Here is a 26695-nt window from a genome sequence, read left to right as displayed (position 1 = left end):
AGAATCCTAAATCTCTGGATCAACATCAAAATAGACACATAAGCTTATATGTGGATTGTGAATCCATGATTGTGAATCCATCCAGCTCTGGATTTTGCTAATTGTCCTGACACCTTTCACTCACCAGGGAGACCATGGGCATCTGCCTCCTGGCATATAGTGTCACTCTAGGGGCTGTTCAGAGGCCCTCCCCACCACATCTGCATCCTTTGACAGAACCAAGGTCGGGGGGCACCTGCATCAGGGAGAAGCTTTGAGCCCATCCTACCATCAGAGCAGCCTCGAGGCCGGAGGCCTTGCACTCGAGCATGGCTTTGCCCACTGCGTCACGAAGTGCCTTGTACTTGTCCCCATGCACCAGGTATTGGTCCATCTGGCCCGTGTGGTCTTTCTGCAGCTCAAAAGAAAAGGGTTAGTCATGGTGGAGTGGGTTGAGGGGTTCTGCAAGGCCATCTCCATAGGCTAAGAAAGACAGCAGACACCACTGGAGGCTGGAGGTAGCTCAGCTGGGACTCCCTGTAGGGTCCAGGCACGACAGTCCTGGGAGTCTTCAGGAGCATGTCTTCCATAGGGTGGGAGAGCCCAGGGAGGAGGGAGGCTGACCCTGGAGCTTCTTGCTTTCTCTACACATGGCACCACCCCAAGCGAGGTGACAAAAAACATGTCATCCCTGAGTCCCAGTTGGTCATATTAAAGATGCCAGGAGCTGCAGTGCCATATTTTTTAACCCTAGGACAGTAAGAATTTTCAAATTTTTGAGCACTGGGAACAGAGAAGCCTGAAAGCCAAACTCATTGCACTTGTCTCTCAATTGTCCCCACCTCTGCCTGGCAGAGAGCACAAGTCACAGCCTGCAAGAGGTCACCTTTTAATTTACTGGAAGCAAATATTTTTAAAAAATACTCATTCACTTTCCCTGCAGGTGAACAACGAACCAGAAACACACACAAGTGTGCACACACATGTGTCCATGCCTACCTTTGCCCTGTAGCAAGTGGCCTAAGCCCACCCTGAAGCAGAGACCAAGGACCAGATGCCTGCCTGTGTCCTGCCTGTCGTGAGGGCTGGGAGGGTGAGGAGTGGTGCCCACAGCTTGCCCGCTCTGCCAGGGACCTGTATCACCTGCTGTGCAATGACTCCCGTGGGAAACACCCACTGGCACCGATGGCCCTCCCTGGAGAGGCTTTTCACAAACTCCATCCCACGCAGGCTCGAGAGCCTCCGGACCAGGTACACGCGGTGCCAGTCGTTCCCTGCCTGGGTGCAGAACTGCTGGACGTGCCGCAGGTAGCCCTGCTGTTCCTCAGCCAGCTCTGAGAGTGCAAGGAGAAAGCTGGTTAGCGACTGGGGACTGAGGGCCTGCTTCTGGGCAACTCAGTAAAAAACACCCAGAAGAGGGGACCATGGTAAGGGCCAGCAAGACCCTAAGGACAGTTCCTGTCCTTCTGAACCTGTAGCTAACTTCTCCAAGGTAGAGAAGACCTGCCTGATCCATCCTGAAACTCCAGGAGGAGGTCAGAAGCTCTGTCAAGACACAGGCGAGTCCTGGCCACCTCCTGCAGGTACTCCACAGACGCAGCAGTGGCAGGTCCTTGGCTTTGTCTCCCTGAGGAGCAGGTCTGTAGGAAATGGCCTTCCTCCCTCAGGCAGTCGAGTCCACTCCTTGTGCAGTAAGCACTGGTCTTCTCATGAATTGAATCCTAAGGAACAGAGAACAAGAAAGAAAAGGATATTATACTTTATAACAGGCAACTCCCCAACCTTCTAAAATTGCCAGTGAGAATTCAAGGGAAAATAAAAATCATTATTGTAGATCTAAGTATAAATTTTCTGAATCATAGAAAAGAACTGGAAAAAGCAAACCTATAAGGAAAACTGTTCAAAATCTAAAATGCATTATAAAATATGAAGATGATAAAAATAAAAAGGACTCATGATCTCGCCAGCTGGGGATGACCATTGCTAACCCTGAGGTGGACTCCTCCAGGCTGTGGTGTCTTCTCTTTGCACCTGCACACACGTGACTGTCAATGTAGTCACACACTGCTTAACAACAGGGACACCTGCAAGAACGCATCCTTAGGGACTTTCAATGTTGTGTCAGCATCAGACAGCTTCAGATACTAGGTAAGGATCTCATGAGACCACCATCACACATGCAGTGAAGGAAACATCACCAAGTGGCTCCTGACTGTGCGTGTGACATCTAAGAGCAAAGCAAGTCTTTGAAACATCTTTCTTTTTCCACACGGAAAAGAAGCATCTGTTAATTGTACTGAATAAAGCTGCATTCTGTCAGTTTTCAGAAACTCTGCCACTGCCTAAACCATATGGTTCATATGGTTTGCAGAAGAAAAGCAACAAAGAGGCAGCCGGCTTACTTCTAGGCAGTTGATGAAGAGCATATAGAGTTCGGTCTTATCTTCAGTGATGAACGCTTTCTTCTCTAACAGGGACAAATAGGCCTGGATGTAATCTTTCACTGCTTGGAAGCTGTGAAAAGAGAAATATTATTCCTGGTGATGTCAGGATCACCCTACACAAAAGCGCATCTATTAATCTATTATCCATCTATTTCTCTGTGTGAGTATAAAGGTATAATACATACATATGCAGGTATATACCTTTAACAGCTTTTTATTAAAATGTTTGCACACTCTTGGAGGAATATGAAATTCCATATTGCAGTTCAGCTGTTCTCAAACATTTGGTTTAGGGCTCTTTTACAGGCTTAAAAATTATTGAAAACTGCAAGAAACTTTTTGTTCATGTGGGTCAAATCTATCAATGTTTATGGTATTAGAAATTAGAACTAAAAAGTTTCAAGAATATTTATCAATTCACTTAAGATAAAAAGAATAAACCCACATGTGTTAATGATGTGGCTTTTTTATAGTCCTATAATTCTTGGAAGCCTTGTTTAACAGAATTCAGCTGACTTCCTACATCTGCTTCTGATGCTACATTGAAGCGTATAAAGAAAATCTGGCCTCACACATGATGTAGTTGGAAAAGGAAGAATTTTTTAATAGTCCTTATTTATATTTGGGGTTACTCTTTCTCAATACTGTACCAACACGTGATCATTTCTGAAGGTTGGTTATGGGACCTGATACCATGTCAGTTATTTTCATCATCAACTATATTACAATCCATAGACTACTCTGTTATGAATTTTTCCCAGGGCTATGGATTGAACCAAGGGCCTCACTGTGTGCTAGTCAAAAGCTCTACCACTGAGCTGCATCTCCAGCCACTGCATCATTTTTTGATTCTGTGACATCAGGCATTGGTCATTTGGAAAAGCTTTGGTTTGCTGAGTAAAGCAGATCTTGAGATGTTGGCATCTTTTTAGTCTACAACCTGTTGTTGTAGATACCTACCTACATTCATCAACATCACCAGAGATCTGTGGTCTGGTGGTCACTGGCTCAGGCAAAACGGCAAGGCCTGAGAAAAGCAGCCCGTTCTTATCTGGAGACATTTAGGAGTGGAATTCTTTGAGATAACCACTGTCCTCTGGTTTGCAATGTTTTGGATCTATTTCCTGCTTCTACACAACATTAAAAATCACAGCCTCAGGCTGAGGTTTTAGCTCAGTGGTGGAGCACTTTCTCCTCAGGTTTGAGGCACTGGGTCCCATCTTCAGCACCACATAAAAATAAACAAACAAAATAAAGATGTGCATCCAACTATAACTAAGAAATATTTTTTAAAAATCGCAACCTCGGGGGTTGAGATTTAGTAAGGCCCATATGTGAAACTGGCATTTGAAAAACTACATATGCCCAGTGGAGAAGATGACCATGACTATGGTTGCAATTTCCTTCATGCAAAGAAGCTTTGGCAAAGTTACTGCAAATATGGACATGTTGAATAGGCAAATTACTGTCTAGGGATTATTTTTAAAAACTCTGAGGTCTGGGACCCCCTCCCCACCAAAGGGTCCCCACCAGCACGCTGAGAATTGAAGCTCAATGAACACACAGGATCAGCCAGAGGACACCATGCTTGACCATCACTGACCGCCTGTCTCACTGAGAAAACACAGAGTCCACGTGCTGTGGAATCTTGACCTGGAGGACACCGAGGCTAAGGTACAGTCTGAATTACCACCCTGCAAATCACACCCTGGGGTGGCCATGGAGCTAGGGTCAGAACCACCATTCCTAATGCATGGGTTCTGCATGCTTCACCACACCCAGGGTCCTTCCCAGAACTCTGTCTTCTTACTTGTACCGGACCCTGGCAAGGCCCAACTCACGTGCCCACAGGGTTCAGTGTCTGAACATAAGCAACAGAGACCAGGTTTCCTCGCACTGAAGAAACTTTCCCAGATCATGAGCTAGGATATGTGGCAGCACAAAGACCACGCCCAGCCCAGCCCAGAAAAGACCTCAGACAGTGTGCCTTCAGGGAGCCGCTCCCACCTGTACTTCAGGAGCAGCTTCAGCACCACGGAGCGGACGACAGGAGTCTTATCCACAGCATCATCAAATGGCGAGAGAGACTTGGTGTGTTCCCGGTATCCTTACAGAAAGAGAAAGGTGCTACTGCTCATATCATGGCACAAAACAGAGAGGAACTGAATCAAGGTTTGAAGGAAAAAAGTAACTCACGTTGGGGAGCATCTCTCAAAAGCTCCTTCCGCACAAAGAGTAGAGACAGCAGCTCATCAATCACCCTCTTCTGAGGAGGGGTACTGTCTTTGAAGCACATGGTAGAAACCAGGTCCATGAAGAAACTGTTGCACATCTGCCGGAACTGGGCGTGTTTCCCAATGGCCACCCTGAGGAAACAGTGAGAACCCAGTCAGAGGACTCAGAGAGTGTTCCCAAATCCCTGCCTGCAGAATGATTTGAGATTCAGACAGCAACTCATTTTACATCAACAGATGCAAGTGTCTACTTCTGTTAATTAGCTTGTCTTCAAAACTGCAGAGAGTTTCTACACACATCTCTTCCAGGAACGCCTCCATCATTGAACCAGGCAAAGCCTGTCACAGAACCCTTTACTGGGAGGAAAGAGAGGGCAAAGCCACCAGGGATGGGGCACGACCACGGTCTGAAGCCCACAGCACCACAGCTGTCTTCCGCACCTCCCAAAGGCTGGGCAAGAGTAGGTGTGGGGCTCGATGGTAGAGGGCTTGCTTGCCCAGCCTGCACACGGCCTGGAGTCCACCCCTGAACACAACACTCAGATGAAAAGGAGGACAGAAAAGCTCTATCTAAGTTTCTTGGGTCTCTTTCAAGGGCTTCATTTATGAGTTTCTGAATTTTGCTGTCTCAGAATGTTGAGGGACACGTGTGTCTTGGGGAGAGGAATTCTGAGATACCCAAATGGGAGTCTCACTTCAGAGAGTTCTCTGAAGCCAGGCTTTTATCAGGTGGAGGTTAATAGAAACTGAATTTCTGAATATTATATTTGAGAAAAAAGAACAGAAAAAAAGAGGAAGACTTTTAAAGAGAAAAGTGTTTTACCTGTGCTTTTGGGAAACTGTCAAAGAGAACTCCTCTGGCAGGACAGTTAAACAGCAGGGGCAGGTCATGTGCCTGGAGAGCCAGATCTGGATGCAAGGCAAGCAGTACACATGGTCACAGGGCAGACACACAGGATCCTGAGCATCTCCCAGGCAGATGAGGCATGGCTGCACTCCAAACCTGAAATCCAAGCAGGCGATGGGCTCCAAGGCAGACGCCAGCACCCCAGGGGCAGCGATCCCTCCCGCCTGGAGCCCAGACCCCCTCTCACCTGGCCAGGCTCTTGCTGGCTTGCTCCTTGCACTCACAGAGAGTGGTCATCACAGCCACAAAGGGCCTGTGGGTCTTGAGGTCAGAGTTCTCTTGAAGACACTGAGGAGAAAGGCCTGCTGAGGGGTGGCACCCATTGAGCAGGGGCAGGGGTCAGCTGTGCCTTGGGGCAGCCCAAGGCCTCAGGGATTCTTAGCAGTTTCCCATCCTTTTATCTCTTTGTGGCTCTGCTGCTTTTAAAAGAGAAGAACCAAATTCCCAGTGTCTAAATTTTCCCTCTTCCTTCCTTCTTTTCAGGTCTGCCCCTCTCCTTCTCTTGATGAATTTCAATCTTTAAATGATAATAATGTGATGACCATTGCGACACACCATTAAGCTCTGAGAGGCCTCAGCACTTTTGTAATATTGGCTTTAGATCCTGTTTTATTTCTTTACTTATTTAGAGATGGGGTCTTGCTGTGTTGTCCAAGCTGCTCTCAAACTCCTGGACTCAAGCCATCTTCCTGCCTCAGCCTCCTGAGGAGCTGGGCTACAGGTATGTACTGCCACCCCTGGTTATATCATAGTTTAAAGGAACAACACATAGATCCAGTTGTGGCAGCACAGGCAGCCCTTTCTAATTAAGTGTCCCCTTCCGCTCCCGGGTAACCACATTCCTAAGCTTCTCTGAGGTCTTGTGTGCCTGTGTAAACATCCTGCCACTGTCCTGTGCCATTCTGCCCTTTAAACCCTGTGGCCTGGGAGGCCCCACTGCAGGCCCAATTCTGTGAGTTCCTGGTTGGGAGATCAGCTGCAGATCACTGGCATTAACCACTGTATGGCAGCTCCCATGAATATTTCAGGTACCTGTCTCCAGTAATGGATATTTAGTGTGTATCTGGGTTTTCACGATTCTAAAGAGTGCTGTACTAACAGTCTAGCGTATGTCTGCTTCAGTAAAAACAAGAAGCTGGGCTGGGAAGCAGCTGGGTGGTGCAGCCCTTTCCTGGCATGAATGAGGCCCAGAGTTCCACCTGAGGACCACAAAATAAATCAAAGAGTCTCCAGGACACTCATTTAGAAATGCACATCTGCAGCAATGCAGGATAGTGGATTTAATGATTTAATGGCTGTTTCTGAGAGTTTGTGGTCAGGCATGATACTGAAGCCAGAATTAGACAGGCTGATGGGTCAGTTCAGAGAATGGAAGGATTGAAATGTTAATTCCTTCAGAACACTTCCTCCCCCCTCAGCAAGATAACCTGCCCCTGCTCCAACATGTTGCTAAGGTAACCTGTCCCAGGGATTGTCCCTCCCTTCCTGCCCAGATCACTCCACTTTGACCCCTCCAGCCCGTCTGCTTTTCACCTTTTGGCCATCCCACCAAGCATCTTCTGGGCCTAGTCACTTACTCAGGAAGGAGAGAGATAAAAGAGAAGAGAACAGGAGAACAAAGGAAGCCTAGAACATATAAAAAGGCAGAACACCCTCACTTCTTGGGATACCAGGATACCGGCTATGGCCCCCTTCTCCCTTCTGGGAGAAGTCTATGTGACCCATTCTTAAATATGCTTTATATGCTTGCCTCTTCGTGTTTCTCTAATGTTCAAACTTCACCATGTAAGGAAGCAAAACTTATCACTGGTAACTGTGGTATCAGTGTTAGTACTGATGTTCTATAAGGGCATTATACAAGTAAGAATAGTTCCCTATTGCTACTTTGCCGAGGGGATATTTTTCTAAATCATACATTTTGTCAAATGTTCTCTTTACCCTTTGAAATCATTATTTAGAGTTTATTTTTTAGCTTATATAACTGATGACATTCATAGATATTTTTTAGCCATCCTTGAATTCCCAGGATTGATCAAACCTGGAAATGATGTGTGTTTATTATCCTGATAAATTTGATTTGTTAACTAACAAACCAACTCAGCAATGGATAATAGACTTAGACATTTCTCCAAAGATACATAAATACCTGAGAAGCACAAGAAAAGGAGCTCAGCATCACTAGCTATTATGGCAATGAATATCTAAACCCTCTGAGGACTGGGGTAGTAGCTCAGTGGTAGAGCACTTGCCTAGCATGTGTGAGGCTCTGGGTTCTATCCTCAGCACCACAATAAAATAAAGGAATAAATAAAAGTATTCTAAAAAAGCTCTTCATTATTAAAACATTATTCTTCATTATTAAAAACAAACTTCTTCATTATTAAATTCTATTAAAATTTTTCATTTTTAAAACAAAACAAAACAAAAAACTCTGAACCAGGCAAGGTGGCACATACTCAGCGATCAAGAAGCCTGAGGCAGGAGGATCACATGTTCAAGGCAAGTCTTAGCCAAATCCTGACTCAAAATTTAAAAAGAGGCTGAGATGTAGCTCAGTGGTAGAGCACCCCTGCATTCCATTACCAGGACAAAAAAAGAGAGAGAGACAGAGAAATTTAATAAATTGATACTGTGAGTCCCCTTCTAGTTATACATCCAAAAGAAGTAAAAGCAGGCCTCAAATAAGTTGGTGAACACCAAAGTCCACAGCAATCCCAACAGTCACCAGGCCTCTGACATTCTGGTCAAGTCTGGGCATGCCAATCTATTTCCTGTGTGCCTGCCTGCATCTCAAAGGCTGCCTACCTGTCTACAGTGGCCTTTCTCAGACACCCTGACAGTGGGCACTCTGGAGGTCAATGAGATCACACAACAGTGACCCTAGCCCAGGTCATGGGGTGAAAGAGGTGGGAATCTGGTTGTGCTGAGTGACCACTGTTGCCAGACAGCCTGGCCACAGAGATGGTGGCTTTCTCTGAGGGGCACCGGTTGTGCTCTCATTGGCTTTATCTGGTGTTGGGAGCAGAGGCTCAGTGGTTTTCTATTCCCATGGTCCAATGAATTGTGTGTATGTTGAAGTTCCCCCTCCAGTGGCATTCTCCTGCATCACTTTCACCCTGCTCAGGGTGGTGGTGACTTTGCCCCTGAGGGCTAGGATGCTGGCCTGCTCTAGGTCAGCTTGGAGGTGGGTGGAGCCTAACTCTTCAGCTCTTGCAAAGCATCCACAAGCAAGTTTCCTGCCAAAGTCCCGTTCTACATAGTCATTATTATCCCTAAGTGACATGCCACGATACAGCAGTCAGGCAGGGCAAACTCATGAACAACACATGTCTCTGCATCCCACCAAGAGACATGCCCAGTGCTCACCTTGTCTAGTGAGAAGACGAACTTGGTCACCAGCTGGCCCAGCTCAGGAATCTGGCTCTCGGTCCCCAGGAGCACATGTTCCACAAAGAGTGCAATGGAGAAAACACGACTCCACTGGGTTCTGTCGAAAGAGGGTGTTACACACTCAGCTCCAACAGAGAACTCTGAGACAGGAGGAGGGGATGAGAAGGCAGGTGTAAGGCAGCACGGGAAGGCGAGCTGACAGGAGGGATTATCCACCAGCCCTGCCCTCAGCACTCCCCCGGCTCTCCATGCAGGCAGGACTTTGGGTCTCACTTTGCTATCTCAGCATGCTCAGCCACTGTGCTCACTTTCTCGTAATCCTTCACACAGTGAGTTCCTCTTGACCCTCACAGCCTAGCACAGGTTGGGACCCTCCCCACCCTGAAGGCCTGCCCTCTGCTTGCCCTGCCTGCCCCTGTCCGTTCTAATGGCTCCCTGCCACCACAGTGGTTCTCCAGGTGCAGCTGAGTAACCTGCCTTTCTGTGGCTCTGGGGCACCATGGCCTCCCTGCACGTGGTTCTCCTCTTGCTCAAGCATCTAACGAGATGCCTGGCACTTGACAGGGTTCATCAAGCGCAGAGTGAGTGCACAAAGAGCCCTTCCCGTGGAAGGAGCACCCACTCACCCTGCTGCCAGGTGTGCCAGGACCTGGAGTCCACTGATGAGCACAGGCCGAGCATGCCAGGGAGAGCCGGGCTCTGGGTCTCACCTGACCTCCACAGTGACAGCTCTGGCTGTGCTCCCACTGCCTCGCAAGTACCCATCCGAGCAGACGAGCTCCAGCGGTATGGACAGCTTCTTCACCAGCTGCAGCCAGGCCTGGGGACTCGGCTTCAGGGTGTCTCTTATCAGCATTTCAGCACAGGCCATTGCGGCCAACACATCTAGTGTCTGGGAAGAGGAGAGTGGTCACATGACCCCACAGGACCCCACCGGCCAGAGGTCCTGGCAGAGTGTGTCCTTGCATTCCAGGCTCATAACCTGCTCCTTTGGGTCTTGGGATAGAGGAAGCACTATCCAGCTGTTCCCAACACCTCTGGGCTAGGCTGACTCCCAGGCCCCTAAAGGATCTCTCCTGTGCTCCTGGGGACAGGCGCCTCCCGAGGGGGACTGTACCATCTCACTGCCAGCCATGTCGTGCTTCTGTACAGCTTCAGTGAGTCTCTGCAGAACCTGCGGGTGGATGGTCAAGATTCTGGAGAAGTTGTGCAGCCGGGTCTTGAAATGCTGATAGGCCAGGTGCACCCACGGCAGGGAGAGCCCTTCCTCGGGCCTCCCTGAAGCTGCTCGCAGCTCACAGACACAGCACCACAGCGCCATCTGCAGAAACTGGGGTTTTGAAAGGTTTTCAGAATGAATTTTTTAATTATAAAGAGATGTTTTCCTGTGGGAAATCAGAACTATTCAAAAATCACAAAAAAGAGAATTACAACCCAGACTTCCTATCTTCCGACTGCTTTTCAGAAGAGCCTCTAGCCATTTTCCTAGCTGTGCCTTTCCTCAGAATCATCCTCAAATCAAGATCACTGTGTTCCTGATTTTCTCCACTCAAGATTAGATTATGAGAATCCTCTATCACTCATTATCTGTGCAAACATTGTTTTTCAATGGTTGCAAACAACCATTTTAAAATGGACATACTATAATTTGTCCCTTCTTCATTTATTTGGACACTTAAATTGTTTCTAATTTTTCATGATCAGACACAAAGCAGGAAAACCTTGCTGTGAGCACCTGCCTGGCCTCTGCTGAGCAGCGGTGGGGGGGCAGGCTCTCCAATCACTCTGCCATGTGACCACTGCTCAGCATCTGCCCAGGAAGCCTGTAAGCCCTCCCTTCTTTTTGAAAACTCAGTTTTGCCAGATGAGCAGTACAACTGTCATCTAGAGACTCTCTATGTTCTCTTGAGTCACTGGTAGGGCTGAGCATGTGAGCAAAGCTTTCTAGAAACTTGCACGATTACACCCTGTGCAGCTGGCGTAACTTCTACCCATTTTAAAAATAAGAGTATATTCTGCTCATTCTCCGCAAACTCCTCACTACCCTTTCGTCATGCTGGCTAGAGTATATTCTCTCATATTCTCCACCTTCTTTTTCTGCTCTGCATGTGACTACCAGGCAGCTGGTTTCCATCTTGGGCTGGGCTCTGGCTCTCAGTCAGCACTTGCCTGGTGGGACTGAGGCTCTAGGTTTTCTCCCCAGCACCCAAAACAAAACCTATCAACCTTTCCACTGAATTTCACTCATTATTCTTACCTTAAGAGGTCAGTTACATATTTATCTTAATTTTGTCAAGAGAAACTCAACAATTTCAAGAGGGTGATACAAGGAATCTGGAGAGCTTCTCAAGGTACTAGAATGTGCATTCCTGGAGGCCTTGGGGAGTGACGAGGATTGGCCCTGTGTTCTGAGCAGCTCAGGGGACATTCTCAGCCTAGCGTTCTGCATGGCTTCATTCTGTTCCCCTACATGGTAGCACTAGCTCTCAGAAGCTGAGTTCCCGTGTTTGCCCCCAGTCCAGACCATGCAATTTCCACACATGACCTTGAGTGGATACCTACCTTCAGCTCCTCCCAGGTGGACACTCTCATGGTGAAGAGCAAGAAGTCCCTCAAGTAGCACTGAACCAGCTCCTGCTGCTGTTCTCCGGGGAGCTTGGCAAGAAACATGCTCAGGGGAGTCTGCTGGAAGATTTCTACTAACTTATCTGACCGTCCTGCAGGGAGGAAGCCAGAGTGGCTTGAGACAATTGAAGCCACAAGCTGAGAGAAGCTTGCTCCCCAGGAAGGAGAGCCATAGGCTAGAGCAGCCCCTGGGGGTGACTCAGAGACAAAGAGATATTGGTTGCCCCACGGGACTAGAGAGTGGTGGATGTATAGACTAGGGGACACAGAAAGGAAGGCAGGATCAACATTCAATTTAGGCCATGCTAGCCCCAACATGAAAAAACATCTGAGGGAGTCTGAGTTTTGTGCTGCACGTCTGTTAGGTGTAATGGGCTCCAGTAACCCTGGGTTCCCAGGGAATCAGGACTGAGTAGGCTACTCATCAGGGCTGGGGCCAGAGACTATGCCAACCAGGGAGATTTGCCTTCCAGCAGATGTGGATTGGCTCCCAGCTGCACACTCTGCTGAACCAGCAGGGTTGGGCAGGCATGGCCCCAGGTGAAGAAACACCCTCTCAGCAGGGAACAGACTGCTTCCCATTGGTTTAGGACATGCAGCAGAATACAGACCCAGGAAAACAAGTTCACTTTGAACATACTGGTTCTCTAAGTGAATGCTGAAAAGATGAGTCCATGTGTACATGAGAGATGACTTCCAAAAACACAGCCCTGCCACTGGCTTTTCTGGAATGACAATGGCCAAACTCAGCCCCCAGCAAGTGACAGCCAAGCACACACTCTCTAGCTTGTGTGACTCAGGATGGACGAACGGCTTAGGATGGAAGAAGGGGACACACTTTCATTGCTAGCATTTGCTGAGAAAGTTTAAAGGGGACCTTTCCTGGGTCTGAGCCTCAGGACGGGAATGGTCAACTTGCAGCAGGTAGCAAGCCCCGTCCCTGCTGGAACATGCTCCAGTTCACCAGCCTGCTGGTCAGTGCACCACTAAATCACCTCACAGGCTCACTTGATGGTGTGACTTACAGGCTTCTGACCTCCTGATGACTCTCACTCCTTCAGCAGAAATTTCAAAATGAAGGCAGGACATGAACTTGAGCCTATTCCACATGCAAAGTGTGAAAACTACAAGTCCCAGAATTTACCAGGTGCTGGCTGCTGTCTGCCCACTGATGGTCAGGCAGTGTCTTTGTGGATAAAGGCTGCTTCACCAGGGCTGCATCAGGCCCATCTTGACAGGTCTCACCTTTTACATCCATGATGTACTGGGCCTGGACCCAGAGCTCTTCCACATAGTCCCTGATTCTCCAGCTGAAGGGGACACTGTTGCAAGCACCCTCAGGAAGGCTCATATAGTTCTGCACCACGATGGCGGACATCTCACTCTTGGATCTGCAGTGAGGTGAGGTGAACAAGAGGTGAAGGTGCTGTGGGCCAGGGGTGGCTCCGCGGTAGAGTGCTTGCCTGGCATGTGTCAGGCCCTGGGTTCCATCCCCTGCACCACATCAAAATAAAACAAGGCTGCACAGACAGTTGCTGTCTCCTTTGATGGCCAGGACTCCTGCTGAACAAGAACTGGTGGGCTACCTCATAACCCCTGATAACAGATACAATGAAGCAGGCCACCTATGCAGGGCCTAGGAGGGGCCCAAAGCCTCAGGCAGAACCAGGTCTCCAGTGCCTGCGCCTGTCCCTCCCCTGCACCTTATTGGCCTACAGTCCAGAACTGAAGTCCCTGCAATCCGAACAGGAAACTTGGGAAGGCCCCGCACAAAATAGGGATGGTGAGTCTGGTCTGATCAGAAGCTCGAGGTTGCCACCTCTGTCGATGAGGGAGATCATGCATAATGGAGCATGAGCATGATTAAGGACATATTCTTTCCAAAGGGCAGTGTCCCCACTGCACACAGAGTCCAACCCGGCTTCCTGAGCTATCACAGGTGCCCTGAGAGAAGGAAATAAGGAGAGAGGAGATGCAACAAAGGCCTGCAGGATGCCATGGCCTCTAGGATGTAGAAGGAGCTGGCGAAACGTTCCTTGGAAAACAGAGCCTACGTTCTCAAGCCCAGGAGAGCTACTGAGGGTGCCGTGTGGATTTCATTCACCTTATGTTATTCATCACAAGCGGAATGTTCAGCAACTTAGTGTTACTAAAAATAAACATCCACAGGTCCCGGGCCCAGGCTGGTGAGTCTGGTCTGATCAGAAGCTCCAGGTTGCCATCTCTGTCGATGAGAGAGATCATGCTGGCCAGCAGAGGGGTGACTGCGCCTTGGACCCGCTTCCAAAGGGTATGCCTGCAGCAGGGTGGGACAGGGGACAGGGGACAGTGGCTCAGTATCACAGCCAGTGCTGATCTTGACACCTCCTTCCTCTGTGTCAACAAGCCATCTGGCTTACAAGCCAGGGCTGCAAATTGAAGTTTCTATCACTTTTAAGTACAAGAGACTCACAAATGCAATTGTCTTAAGATTAGTTAGCAGGACTGGATAGAACTTAATTCTACATCTAGTAACAGTAACTAGTGCCTTGAAAAGGTGAAGAAATATTTGCTGCATTTTTATATGATTTTTTTTCAGAACAAGCCTACTAGGTTCTATAAACAAATCAAATAAGGACCAACTTCACTAAAAAAAATTAAATAAAGATTTTAAGAAAAAAGTAGCTATAGATAAAATATAATAAAGATGAAGAGATCAAACTAAATTTGATACAAAGTTAAATAAAAAAAACATTTTTATCTAGAATTCGGCTTTTCTTATAGGTGTTTCTGTAACTAACCCTGAGTACTTTAGACTGACAGTGCTTAATTGGTTAAATTAACTACATCTAACGTTCATACTAAAATGATATATTTTTTACATAATGAAAAATGCTACAATTTCTCATGATAAAAGACAATAATTAATAAATATTTGTTTTGGGGGAAAAAAGTGCAGCCCTTTGTAGGGAAATTTTTTTTTCTGGATATATAGTACACAGGATTCTAGAGATAATTTAAAAACATCTACTGAGAAAAAAAAAAAAATCCCATAAGGCAAGGACAATGACCTTGACTTAAGACCCCAGACTAGAACACACACAGTGGATGTGGGGGAGGTGGTGAAAGGGGCCCTGGGCCGGAGCAGCTGAGAGCCCTGAAAAGTGCTCCAGAGTAACAGTCACCGCAGAGGGTCTCCAAGAGACCAAATTTAAAACAACTTGAGAATCAAAAAAAAAAAAAAATGAAGGCAACAGGCTGCATAACATGATGAACTAAAAACCAGAGGACTCCTGGCATAAAGGACTCCAAGGAGGCTGGCTATCTAGCCCCAAGGGTATGTGACATTAAGTCCCAGACACACAGTGCTGGTGAAGTGTCATGACATCCTGCCAGCCTCAGAAATGAGCATTGAGGGTACCATGCAAACAGGTCCAGTTGTTCCTGGGTGTTGCTGGTGACCACGGGGAAGAAACTGGTCCTGGGTGCTGTGGAGACCATGGGGCAGTGAAAAGGGAGGCTGGCAAACCCAGCAAGGCCAGAGCAACAGTGGCAAAGGGGCAATGGGACATGGCTTGGACATGTGCTGGGAAAGGGAGACAGACCATTCAGGGAGACAAAAGCATGTTCAGTTTCTGGGCTCACAAACTTCCTTCAGAAGATGTAACTAGGAAAGAAGTCAAGGAGCACTGCAGAGAGAACTTGAAACAGAAAACTTCCTGTGGTAAGGAAGCCAGCACCCATGGGCCCTGGCCTCCCAGGACTCTGCCATCGCCCACATTCCCCCTGTGGGCCACATGGGGCAGCAGGCCTGGAGCCAGGAGGTCAGAAGAGCAGAGCTGGAGGGACCGTGGAGAACCTCAGTGGCCTAAGATCATCCTGCCAACAGGTGGTTTCAGACCCTCAGACCCTCCATCTGAGACCCTGAGCAACCCTCCTGTCCCCATAGCACAGGCTCCTCAAAGGTTGTCTCACATCTGAAGAAAAGGGTCATGGTATTATAGAAAAAGGATCACGGATAATAAATGACACTCCTGGGTCCTATTTTTGTACTTGCTGTTACTTCAAGCTGTAGGGATGGGAAGATAATTTCTGTTACTTCCCTGCACATCACCATCTCAATTTTAATAACCTTGAATGGCAAACCTGGCTTTGGTTTATGACATGCTGGCAAACATCCTATGAGAACAGTTTTTTTTTTTTTTTTTAAGTTTTCTATTATGAAAAAAAGTTAAGGACACAAAAGCAGAGAAAGGAAGCCAACCATCCCCATGACCACCATTCAGGTGGCCAACAATCCACCAAGACCAACATCCAGGTCTGTTTTGGGTTCTTGGAGTAAAAACATAGCTCTGCCCTCTGCAGAGGTGGAGAAACAAACACCTGGTGTGCTCCTTCCCCTGGGATGGCATGGCAGGTCCCTGCACTGCCCGCTGCTCACAGTACCTGAAGGTGCCGGCCTCCTGGAGCGCATCCTGGTTCGCAGCCTCTCGCCCCACCCACTCCTTCAGACTGCAGAGCTGGTTCTCTTCTTGCTTCTTTAGAAGGAAGGAGAGGCGCATCTTAGATATCCGCAAGAACGCGGCTGTGAAAAGGCAGAAGGGACATAATTTGGTCCACCTGTGGGCACCAAGTTGGAGGCTCTGCTGTGCTGCTTGACCAGTTCCCTGCAGAGGGAAGCCACAGGTCCTCTGGCCAGGCCAACTCTAGAGCAGAATTCATGAGATGTCCTGAGATTCCCGCTATGACAGCTGCATTTGCCAAGCCACAGGAACCTAGAAGGGCAGATCTCCATACTCAGCCACCTGATTCCCACTGCTCAGGAAGGGCCCGCTGGACTAGGATGAGAAGCAGGGACATGACTCGTACCACTGCACACACTATCCCTGTTCAAAAGGCTGAGGAGGATGGTGACTCTCCTCATGTTGCGCGGGCAGCTCTCCTGGTCCCTGAGCATCCCCACGGCACTTTGCACACAGCTCCTCAGCAGTCTGGTGGTGTCCAGGACCTGTGCCTGCCAAGGGAGACAGCACATCGTCTGCTGCTGCCATGTCCAGGGTGGGTGAAAGCTACGCTACCCACACGAGAAGGTGGCCTGGTGTCCACCTGCCCAAATCAACAGTGGTCAGTCTCCATGGTGAAGCTGACCTACTGACCTCCCCCGGCTGATCCCTGTGTGCTGCCCAGCCCCCAGAGGACCACTGGCAAGTGGTGGCTGACATCACGAATTTGGCCAGTGGTTGGGGGACAGCTCCTAGAGCTAACTAAGAGCCTTCATAAAGAAGGGAAAGGCAGACCTTGTCCTGGTAAGTCCCCTACACTTCCAGCATAGAGAGAAGGCAGGGCTCAGTCTGATGCTGGCACAGCTGCCTGTGCTCCTCCAGATCAGCCACCCCAGCCAACAGGGGAACAGAGGAGAACTCACATCACTGCCCCGCAGGTCCGCGGCCTCCCATTCCATCTCCTCAGAACCCTCCTTTTCCGTTTCCATTTCTGCCACCTCCCCTGACTTGCTGGTCTCTGCCTCCATCACCTCCTCCTGGTTGTCTTTTGCTGCAAATGAAGGGAACAAATCAAGTCACCACTTGGAGAAGGAAGGGGGTGGGTAGTACCAGGTCTGTGCCTAGGCTGAGCCTCACCAGGGTTTCCTGTCCCAAGCTTCAGTGGCAGCTCCATTTAAGGGGACATCCGTCATCCACTAGTCAGGTGCCCCACAGCCTGGGCTGAGGGCTGGCACATGACCCACAGCACACCAGCTGATACACTAGGTGCTGCTCCTGGGCCTTCCCAAGGCTCTGGTTATGTGGACCATGAGCCAGGCAGTTCAGTGCCACATTCTGAGTTCCTGCTGAGGGCAGGTGCCAAGACTCAAAGGTGACTCAAAGGTGGCAGCCCTGACTCCAGCCTCACAGGAGGCTGCCTAGCTTGGCACCTTTCACCTGCCTTTCCACCCCACCTCTGCAGTCTGCCACCTTGCAACTCACACTTTGGGCTGCCTCCTGGCAGGAACAGCTGGCTGATGGTGACACTCTGCAGCTTAGTCACATCAACAGCCATGACTGTGGACCTTCGGAGGTCATCAATGTGCACAGACTGCCACAGCCCTGTGAAGAACAAAGCCACCGAGTCTTCTCACATCTTTCTGCTTTCTTCTTGTCTGTCAGGAGCAGGGGCACACCTCTGTCCAGATGCTCAATCACACTACTGTCAGAGTGATGATCGGTACCTCAAAGCCCACATCCCCAAACACACCAAAACCCATCAGACGCCCTACATCACCTCAGCACACTCACCATCAACATGGGTGTTGAGGCTGATTTATGTAGACATGCAAAGGCTCCATGGATCCTGTCCACGGTTCTTTACGTGCATCTTACCGTACTTACTGTCCCATAATCAGAAAGTGCTGCAAGGTGCTGACAGTTTGGCTTTCCATCTATGAAATTATTAAACTTGTTTCCCTCTTTCCAAAATACCAATTGTCTTACATAAGCCAGCTAGTGACCTTCCACAGAAAAAGGGATGGACTGATTTGAACACAGTACTTCCCCAAGGAGCAGGCAAAGGAGTCAGCACTAGGGCTGGAGTGAAAGGGGAAGATCTCTGAGTCATTTGCTTAATGAAGAGTGGGAGCAGGAGTGTGTCCCGTGCACTCCTGAGGTAGACCAGGCCATGCTGACACAGCAGCAGCACGTCCCAGAGCAATGGCTGTGAACAGTGAGCCCAGAGAAGCCCGGAGACAGAAGGGGTTGGTGTCTGACAGGGACGTGGGCAGCATGGGACCCCAAGAGGCAGCCCAGACATACTTAAAGACAGTCACTCATCTTTTGGCCCTACCTCCATGGAATCCCACGTAGGATGCTCTGTTCCTCATCCGGGACAGTTTTGTGATGAAATAGAAGAAGACGCAGCCCTGAGTTCCTTGTATTTTGTTGATTTCATTAATAGCAGAATACCTATTGAGAAAACAGAAATCAAAACAAAGCAAGCAATGGAGCAAAAGCTAAGGTGTGAGATGGCTGCCGCGTGTCCCAGGAGCTGTTGGGGCTTTACCACATTCCACACATTTCCAGGGGCCACCACATCTCTCATGAGAGGAGAAGGGTGGCTTCCAATTGGCAGGATCACTTCCTACCTCTCACTGCTGATCAGAATCCCCACCCGCCCTGCAGGTCTCAGGGCACCCACATGCCAGAGGTTGGGGCTTACTGGCCTTCCCATTTTGAGAAAGTACAGTGTGGTACGGTGGCCCTTGCACACCCAGTGGCCGCAGACCACCTCCCTATATGATCTGGCTGGGCCTTAACTTGTAGTAGGCTCCCAGTGCTTTAAAGGGGCAGAAGTCACTCTTAATTACATGAGGTATCAGAACACAACAATTATGAAAGCAACATATTTATGAACACCACAAAAATGTTCAATAAATATTAATTCATTTATATAGTCTTACTGCCCTTAAACTCACGATAAGTTCTTTTATTTCTTTTTAGGCAGTACTGGGGATCAAACCTAGGGCCTCAGACATGCTAGGCAAGTGCTGTGCCACCAAGCTACATCTCAGACTGAATTTTAATTTTAATTATGTGATTCAAAATCAAAATGATCAAAAAAGGACTGCAAATGACTGCAAATGCAGCTTTAACACATTCTCCTAAACACTACAAAAATTCCATTATTGACGCATCTTGCATTCCACAATTTCTGTGCCATTACTGGCCTTTTCCTTCATCCTTTCCTCTCTAGCTTCTCTAGCCCATGTCAGGAGCTGGGAGGGAGAGTCATTCTTATTTCCACACTGTTTTCATGGAAAAAATTCTTCAGGATGTCCTGGGGAGATTTTGCCTTCCTATGTTTTCCTAGAAAACTATTGAGAACATACTTAGCTGACGCAATGAGCTGAGCACTGTGAGTGCCATCATCAAAATCCATCTGGACAATGAGGATTTTACGTCTGGCTGTCTTCATTAAGCTGCTTCTGAAAGGAAAAGAGAATCACCCAAGTGAGTGGTCTGTCCTAAAACATGGGCAGCCACAGCTCAGGAGGCTAAGGTAGGAGGGTCACCAGTTCCAGGCTAGCCTCAGCAACACAGCGAGACCCTATCTCAGAGTTAATAATAATAAAAATTAGGGCTGGGGATGTGGCTCAGTGGTAGAGCAGCCCTGGGTTCAATCCCCAGCACAAGCAAAACAAAACAAAACAAAAAACATGGATCACAACACTCCACAAAGTGAAGGGAAACACAGGCCATGCAGATCCCAGCGTCCAGGTGGGGTCTCCCTCCACAAGGTGAGGATGCAATCCACTGGAGAAGGAAAGGGCCACACAGTGCTCAGGAGACAGACGGACACAGCTGTCTTACAACTGGGGCCAGAGGGGCATTCGAGGAGGCTGAGCACTGAGCCTCCATAGTACTCAGAGTTCCTTACAAGTGGTTACCACACCCTGGCATGCGATACCACGTTCCCAGGGCAGGGGCCAAGGGTGATGGGCAGGCAGGGCGCCTCACCGGACTTCCTTGAGGAATGAGTACTCAGTGTCAAACTGCTGCAGTGACAGGATCACAGGCTTCGGGGCCAAGCCCTTCACCTCCGCCGCTAGGACCTCGCAGTCATGGCTCGTCAGCAGTCTGGAGAAGGTGGTGACCTGCAACATGGGCACACAAGCCATCAGCTGAATTCAAGCAAGAGCACAGAGCACCGGGTCAGAACCCAGGGCCAGTGGGCACTCAGACAGAAAGAAGCCCAACCCAGAGCAGTTTTTCTATACAAGGAGTGGCTGAGGCAAGCAGAACCCCAGGGTCGACAGAGGGCCGAGAGAAGACTTGCCCTGACTAAAAGATGCCTTGATCTCCTCCTGAGATGTCCATGTCTCTCTTCTTGCTTTTTTCCCTACCTGGGAGCCTCCTGATCCTTTAGGGCTCAGCACAATGCCATTTCTTCTTGTAATCTGACTTCATGCTATCAGGAGTTAGCCACTGGCCACGCTCCCTCCCCTCAGTAGTTCTCCATTCTCTGCCATGGACCACACCCCATAGTGCACATCACCAGGCACACAGGACCTCAGCTCTCCAGACCCCATTTTTTTTGTACCAGGGATTGAATGCAGGGGTGTCTAACCACTGAGCAATAACCCAGCCCTTCCTTTTAGTTTTTATTTTGAGGCAGGGTCTTGCTAAGTTACTTAGGGCCTCGATAAGTTGCTGAGGCTGGCTTTGAACTCTCAATCCTCTTGCCTCAGCCTCCCAAGCCACTGGGATTATAGGCATGTGCCACTCCACCTGGATCTAGTCCCCTTCTCTGGGCCTGTCCTTACTGACAAGCTTCCTATTCCTACATCCAACCACACAACAGACATCCAGGTCACCACTGGCTCCCAAACCCATCGTTCCTTCCTGGGGTCTCCATGATGATAGCACAAAGCGACAGTGAGCTCAGGAAGGCTGTCCTCCACCTCCTGCCACCCTCCATGGAATTGATGATTAGCCCAGCCATGCTGCCTGCTCACCATTTGCAGTTTGCACCATGCCAGAACGTCCTGACAGATCCCTCCTCTCAATGTCACTCTCTGACTCCACTGTCTTTCCATCACCCAGTCATTGGGGCATGTCTACGTACACTTTCATTCATAGCTCCTCTCTGTGCAGTCAAGACCAAGCTCAAGGCTGTCCACAAGGCCCTCCACATGTCTCTCCACCTATCCCATCCCCACAACCCAGCACTCACAGCCTGAATTTCAAGCTCTGTCAGCAGTCCCTTCCTGGTCTCCTGCACAGATGCAAATTCAGACTCAACACCTGTGCCCCAAGGATCCCTCTGCCTCTGACGCATACCCAGCCAGCCCTCACAGCAGGCCCGTGTCTTCTAAGGAGAACCCCCTATGATCCACGCCCCCACCTGGCTGCGCAGCTTTCACCAATGACACTAAGGGCACCTGAAGGGGAGGCATCCTCGTCCATCACTCTTAGGCTGTCCAAGGATGAGAAGCAGGCCAATCACTTCTATCCCGGGTGGGCCCAGCACTCTGGGAAGTGAAGTTGTGCCCAGTGCTGCTGTCAGAGGAGAGCTCTGCTCACAAACAGGTGAGAGAGGCCAAAATGGACTTATCCTCATTGTGCCTAACATGGAGGGGACATACCGGTTTTCCTTCTGAACAGTGCCTTAAACGGAGTTGAGACCTTCAGGCACCAGAGAGCAAGGACTCTTGGGTGAAAGAAAAAGGAAAGGCTGTGGGGGCAGTCACCTCTGTGAAGATGGCGTGGTGCTCCAGGTCCGCATTGTGAAGTTGGGCCTGGAGGAAATCTGCAAAGGAGTGGTGCTGCTGCTTGTTCCAGTATTCCCGGGACAGGGTCTGTGCAGCAAATGAGCCCAGTGTGGAGGTGCTCAGCCGCACCACAGCATCTGGTGTGGCACAGTCCAGCAGGATCAGCTTGGCCTTCTCAAATACTCTGTGATGCAGCTCCTGTGTCAGGTCCCCGGGGCCCTGCCTCTCCACAGCCTGCAGCACCACAGAGGCACAGGCGTCAGAGTGGTAGCCGATGAAGACGTCAGCAGGGCTGTACTTGTGCCCAGCCAGGAACTGATGGGCCTTCACATCAGCAAACTGCTCTGCCCACTGCATGAGCTCCTGCACGATGCTCTTCTGCCACCCCTGCAGCACCGAGCTGAGGTCCAGGTAGTGCTTCTCCAGCCGGTTAATAAGGGGCACGGGGAACTGCTCGTACACCACATTTTTCTCCTCGATGACAATCAGATGGAAGTCAGGGTGGACCCGACACTTGACGCGATGGGTGCCGAGCCCGAGGTCCACGTACTTCTGGCCCCCGAGGTAGACGTAGTACTGGTTGAGCGCGTCATACAGGCTCTCGTAGAGGTGCTGCAGGTTCAGCAGCACCACCATCTTGCCCGTCTCCATGCAGATCTTCACCCGGTTGATGTTTCTGCAGATCTGGGTGTACTCCTGGTCCCGGGGAAAACTGGAACCAAAGATGATCTCGGGCTGCTGGTCGTCACTGAAGAATAACTGCTGCAGGATCTGCAGGGCCATGTAGTTTTTGGTCAGCACCAGCAAGTAGCGGGATTCAGCTTCTTCCAGCTCCCCCACTGCTACCGTCTTCATATCCCTGAAAATGTTCTGCTTGATGAGCTCCAGGGTCCTGAGCTCTCCTACGTACCTGACCTCAGGTAAACTGGCCATGAAGATGTCCAAAGCGGGGATGTCATCTTTGCCACTGAAGTTCCGAAGGACTGCCTGTGCAATATCCTGTGGAGAAGGCTTCTTGTTGGATGCTCTGGCGGTGGCGAAGACCATCTTGATGAGGCTATAGTAGTCGCGAAGCCCGAAGAATTCCTTGTTCTGCCTGCTGCACACTGTTTCATAGGCCTTGGCCAAGGGAGCGAAGTACCCCTGGACCCTGTCCTGCACCAGGCTGTCTGAAGAGCAGATCCCCCTGGCACTCTCTATGAGCTCCTTCTCACTGGGGCTGCCGCGGGACACAAAGATGCCCCGGTTCATCTTGGCAGGGTCGAGGGCCCAGTTGGAAATACCTATGAAGCCGACTTTTTTGTGGGGGGCCGGATCGTCTTCAATGCCCCCATCTTCCAGCAGTGGGTGCAGAGCCTTCAGGGGCATTTTGGGGGAATCTTCTGCCAAGCCGACCTCATCCAACACCACCACAGACACGTACTGCTGCAGGTCCTTCCCCTGCTGGAAGCGAGCGCACTGCTTGAAGGTGTTGATGATGCCCTGTGGGGTGCAATGGGGGCTACACTGGAACGACACCAGGTGGACCTGTTTCAGGCTGCGGAAGAGAGCGGAGTGCGCGGCCTGGCCCTGCATGGCATCTGCCACGATGGTCTTGGCGAGAGATTTGGAGGTGCCAGGCTTTCCCACCAGGAAGAGGGGTATCTTCAGCTCAATGCAGATGATCATCATGAAGACGTTCTCCTTCAGAGCCAAGTTCCTGGCTATGGTTTTCCTCAGAGGCACCTCACTCAGGAAAAGATCCTGTGCGTGTGTGATCTCATCCAGGATGACCCTGCCATCGTCATATGGTTCTGGAAAATACCTGCAAATGGCTCTGCGGTAGGACTCCTTGTCCTCTAGGGAGGCGTGGTAACAGACCCCCACTGCCAGCACCAGGGACCAGAGGACGGGGTCTCTCCTGAAGTTATTTTTGCTGGCACGGGACTCACAGAGAAAAGTGTTCAGCTTCACCAAGAGCATCTCGCTGCGGCCATGAAACCACGTGAACACCTTCACACAGCGCTCCACATCCCGGAGGCTGACGAAACTGCACTCACTTTCAGTGTTCCTCATGAACCTCTGAGAGGCAGAGAGCACTTCCGTGATCACACGAGTCTCGCCCTCGCTGATCCTGACGTGGTCCACCAGTCTCTGCACAATCTGCTGGATGTAGAGCTTTTCTGAAGTGTCATTCAGCTGCCCGAAGTCCCACACCAGAGGAATCAGACTCGGGGGCAGGGCGTGGACCCGGTACACCAGCTGCCTGAGGGGGATGGAGCCCAGCCTGTCTGCCGTCTCCTCGGCACTGACCCTGTACCCCAAACCAGCCGACTCCAAACGGCAGATGGTCTCCCGGGAGTGCTTCCTGTAAGGGTTGCAGGCAGCTATGATGTGCAAGCCTGAGTCCTCCTCCAGGGGCTGGCCATCCACGGTCTGGTCACACAAGACTTCCTTAATACAGCTTATGGCTTCTGTTGTGTTGGCTTCATCAAAGAACAAGATGGTGTCCAACTGGTGTTGGTCTTTATTATATAAGGCAGTTTTCTCAGCCTCCAAGACTTTGGAGTGGATCATGGCTGTGGTTGTTCCTCCATGAACCTTGACCAACTTCATGGTCTCAGCCTGGGCACCACAACGCCGCAGATCACTAAGGAATTTAATGAGCCTGGTTTTCCCACAGCCTGTTTCTCCCATGATGATAACTGGGATCCCACAGCGGAATCGCATCTCAATGGCCAGGATCTTGAGCATGTTGTCTGTGGTAAGCTCGTATGTTTCATCGGGATCAAGGGCCTGAGGAATCCCTAGTGGCCGGCAGAGTCTCAAGAGCTTCTCGTGTCTGGGCAGGTTATCAAAGTCAACATTGAAGGGCACCCTCTGAAGCAACAGCCCCTTGTACAGTTCTTCTGTCATGACATCTTTCTTGATTATCTTCCCATTGAGATGGTTGATGGCGTCAACGCTGCCATTCTCATTGAGCCGAAGATGGAAGCCTATGAATGTCATGGTCTCGCGGTCACCATTGAAGAACACATAGGGGTGAGGCTCTGACTCCCACCTCCTCCGGAGAGTGAAGGGGGCAAGCTCTTCCTCATCAACCCCATCCATGGTGACCATGTGCTTCCCTGGGCTCTGGTCAGACATATGAAGCGTCGGTGTGGCAAAGTCTCTTGCCATGAAGATCATGAAGGTGACCACAAAATTCTTGAAGCCTGGAAGTGTAAATCCAGTAAACCCTGTATTACAGAACATACAGGCTTCACAGTCCTTGAGCTGAGAGTTGAGGAACCGAGCAAAGTTCTGGAGCTCTGACCAGGAGGGGTTGATGACCCCACAATATATGAGGAGGTGCTGGATGCACTCCCCTGGGGTACCTTCAACAGAGCCTGCTTGGTATTGAAATGTGTCTAGGTTTTGTTTTTGATGGAATCTTTTTAAATATTGGTAAGGTCTTTGGAAAGTGGCACTGCAGAATTCTCGCTCGTCCATTCCAGGCTCTATGAAGCTTCTCTCGGGGCTCAGCTCCATGGCTATCACTTCTTTGGGAGGTCTGCAGGTGACTCTGGGGAAGATGTCAAGAAAACTGAACTGGGGAGCATGTGGATTCTGCAAAGGAGAGACATAAATAGAAGTTAGAACTTGATTTCCTGAAAGATGCCCATATATATTAACCCTCCACGCCATCTTCTCAGGATCTGCCTTTATGAAAACAAACACTTAAATACACAGTGATTGTTTGCATTCTGCAGCCTCTTATTCACAGAGGCTGGCATCTGCACCTTAGAGTATTAAAGAAGCTCAACTACAGCAGCTGTATTATTAACCAGGAATCCATTTCCAACCCAGCCTCCTGTGGCTGATCTCTCCTCCAAGCACGAACACATGTGCGACCATAGAACTCCCACCAGCTAATGGCTTTCTATGTGCAAAGTTGCCCTGCGATCTTCACTGGCAGTAAAAGAGACAATGGCCCTCAACAGAGGAATCTCCTGAACACTCAGCACGGGTGAGACTCAACCCAGACACAGCATGGGTCTGACAGATCCAGACAAATGCAAGACGCTGCCAATCAATAAATATGAGAGCATTCTCATTCCAGACATCATTAAGATCTAAGTCTAAGCATGCATTTCGCCTTACACATACTCACTGCTCCCTGAACATGAAAGTGGGAAACAATTAAGATGTGTCAACTCAGGCCACAGGCCACAGCAGCAAAGGTGTGCTGTGATCACCTGCAAATGCCCTGTGTGCTTACCAGCTTTGAAGACCTCTTTGGCAGTACTGAATTTCCTACGGGGATTTCAATGATATATAAATGGCATGGGTTCCGAAGCCACATTTTCCCACTTATATCCATTAGGTATTGTAAAATGAGGAGTTTGAAAAGAAAAACCCAAGTTCCAGTCTCTACCTAAAGACAGAGAAGCGTGGGTTGAAAATACACAAATGCCAACCATTTCTTTCAACTCCCAGGACCCTCCTGTCTTGTTCCTGAAGAGAAGGGTACTGACCACAGGTAGGTGTAAAAAGAAGGGACTCTTCATACAGGGAGAAGCAAGTGGGGCCCTTGGAATTACACCTTCTGATGTGGCCATTCAGCTGCCATATAGGCACTTACCGAAGCAGTCACATCAAAGTGGAATATCATAGGCGTTTTCCGAAACTGAGCATCCCAGAAAGACAGGAGGGAGCCCAGGATGCGGCCCTCATCCACCTGAGTGTCAGTCAACCGAACAATCTTTAAAGGCACCTTTTCACTGTTTAAGTTCTTCTTCAGTTTTTCATGCAATCTCTTCACATAGAGAGACTTCCCTGTAATGTTAAAATAAGGAAATGAGATCCCAAGCCCATGGACCAAGAGGAACAGAATCCAGAGAGATGAGAAGTTACT

General features: G+C 49.5%; 1 protein-coding gene across 1 annotated transcript in view; it reads right to left on the bottom strand.

Annotated features, from left to right (window-relative positions):
- LOC113199021 (E3 ubiquitin-protein ligase RNF213-like) overlaps positions 1-26695 on the bottom strand; it is a 100771-nt gene that overhangs the window by 18802 nt on the left and 55274 nt on the right. The window contains exons 26-49 of the mRNA XM_077792174.1: positions 26423-26616; positions 26060-26215; positions 21799-25407; positions 20066-20202; positions 19438-19533; positions 18396-18514; positions 17543-17662; positions 16984-17111; positions 16428-16572; positions 16005-16143; positions 13684-13875; positions 12825-12970; positions 11517-11671; positions 10072-10284; positions 9665-9846; positions 8931-9051; positions 5752-5852; positions 5481-5660; positions 4620-4789; positions 4431-4530; positions 2382-2493; positions 1487-1700; positions 1123-1313; positions 269-391 (exon numbers count right to left, since the gene is read on the bottom strand). Of these exons, the coding sequence (XP_077648300.1) occupies positions 269-391; positions 1123-1313; positions 1487-1700; positions 2382-2493; positions 4431-4530; positions 4620-4789; positions 5481-5660; positions 5752-5852; positions 8931-9051; positions 9665-9846; positions 10072-10284; positions 11517-11671; positions 12825-12970; positions 13684-13875; positions 16005-16143; positions 16428-16572; positions 16984-17111; positions 17543-17662; positions 18396-18514; positions 19438-19533; positions 20066-20202; positions 21799-25407; positions 26060-26215; positions 26423-26616 (7043 nt within the window). The remainder of the gene's footprint in view (positions 1-268; positions 392-1122; positions 1314-1486; positions 1701-2381; positions 2494-4430; positions 4531-4619; positions 4790-5480; positions 5661-5751; positions 5853-8930; positions 9052-9664; positions 9847-10071; positions 10285-11516; positions 11672-12824; positions 12971-13683; positions 13876-16004; positions 16144-16427; positions 16573-16983; positions 17112-17542; positions 17663-18395; positions 18515-19437; positions 19534-20065; positions 20203-21798; positions 25408-26059; positions 26216-26422; positions 26617-26695) is intronic.

The sequence above is a fragment of the Urocitellus parryii genome, chromosome 13 (genome assembly GCF_045843805.1).
Source record: "Urocitellus parryii isolate mUroPar1 chromosome 13, mUroPar1.hap1, whole genome shotgun sequence".
NCBI lineage: Eukaryota > Metazoa > Chordata > Mammalia > Rodentia > Sciuridae > Urocitellus > Urocitellus parryii.
Note: the sequence above shows the minus strand (reverse complement) of the source record. Positions and strands in the feature narration are given on the sequence as shown.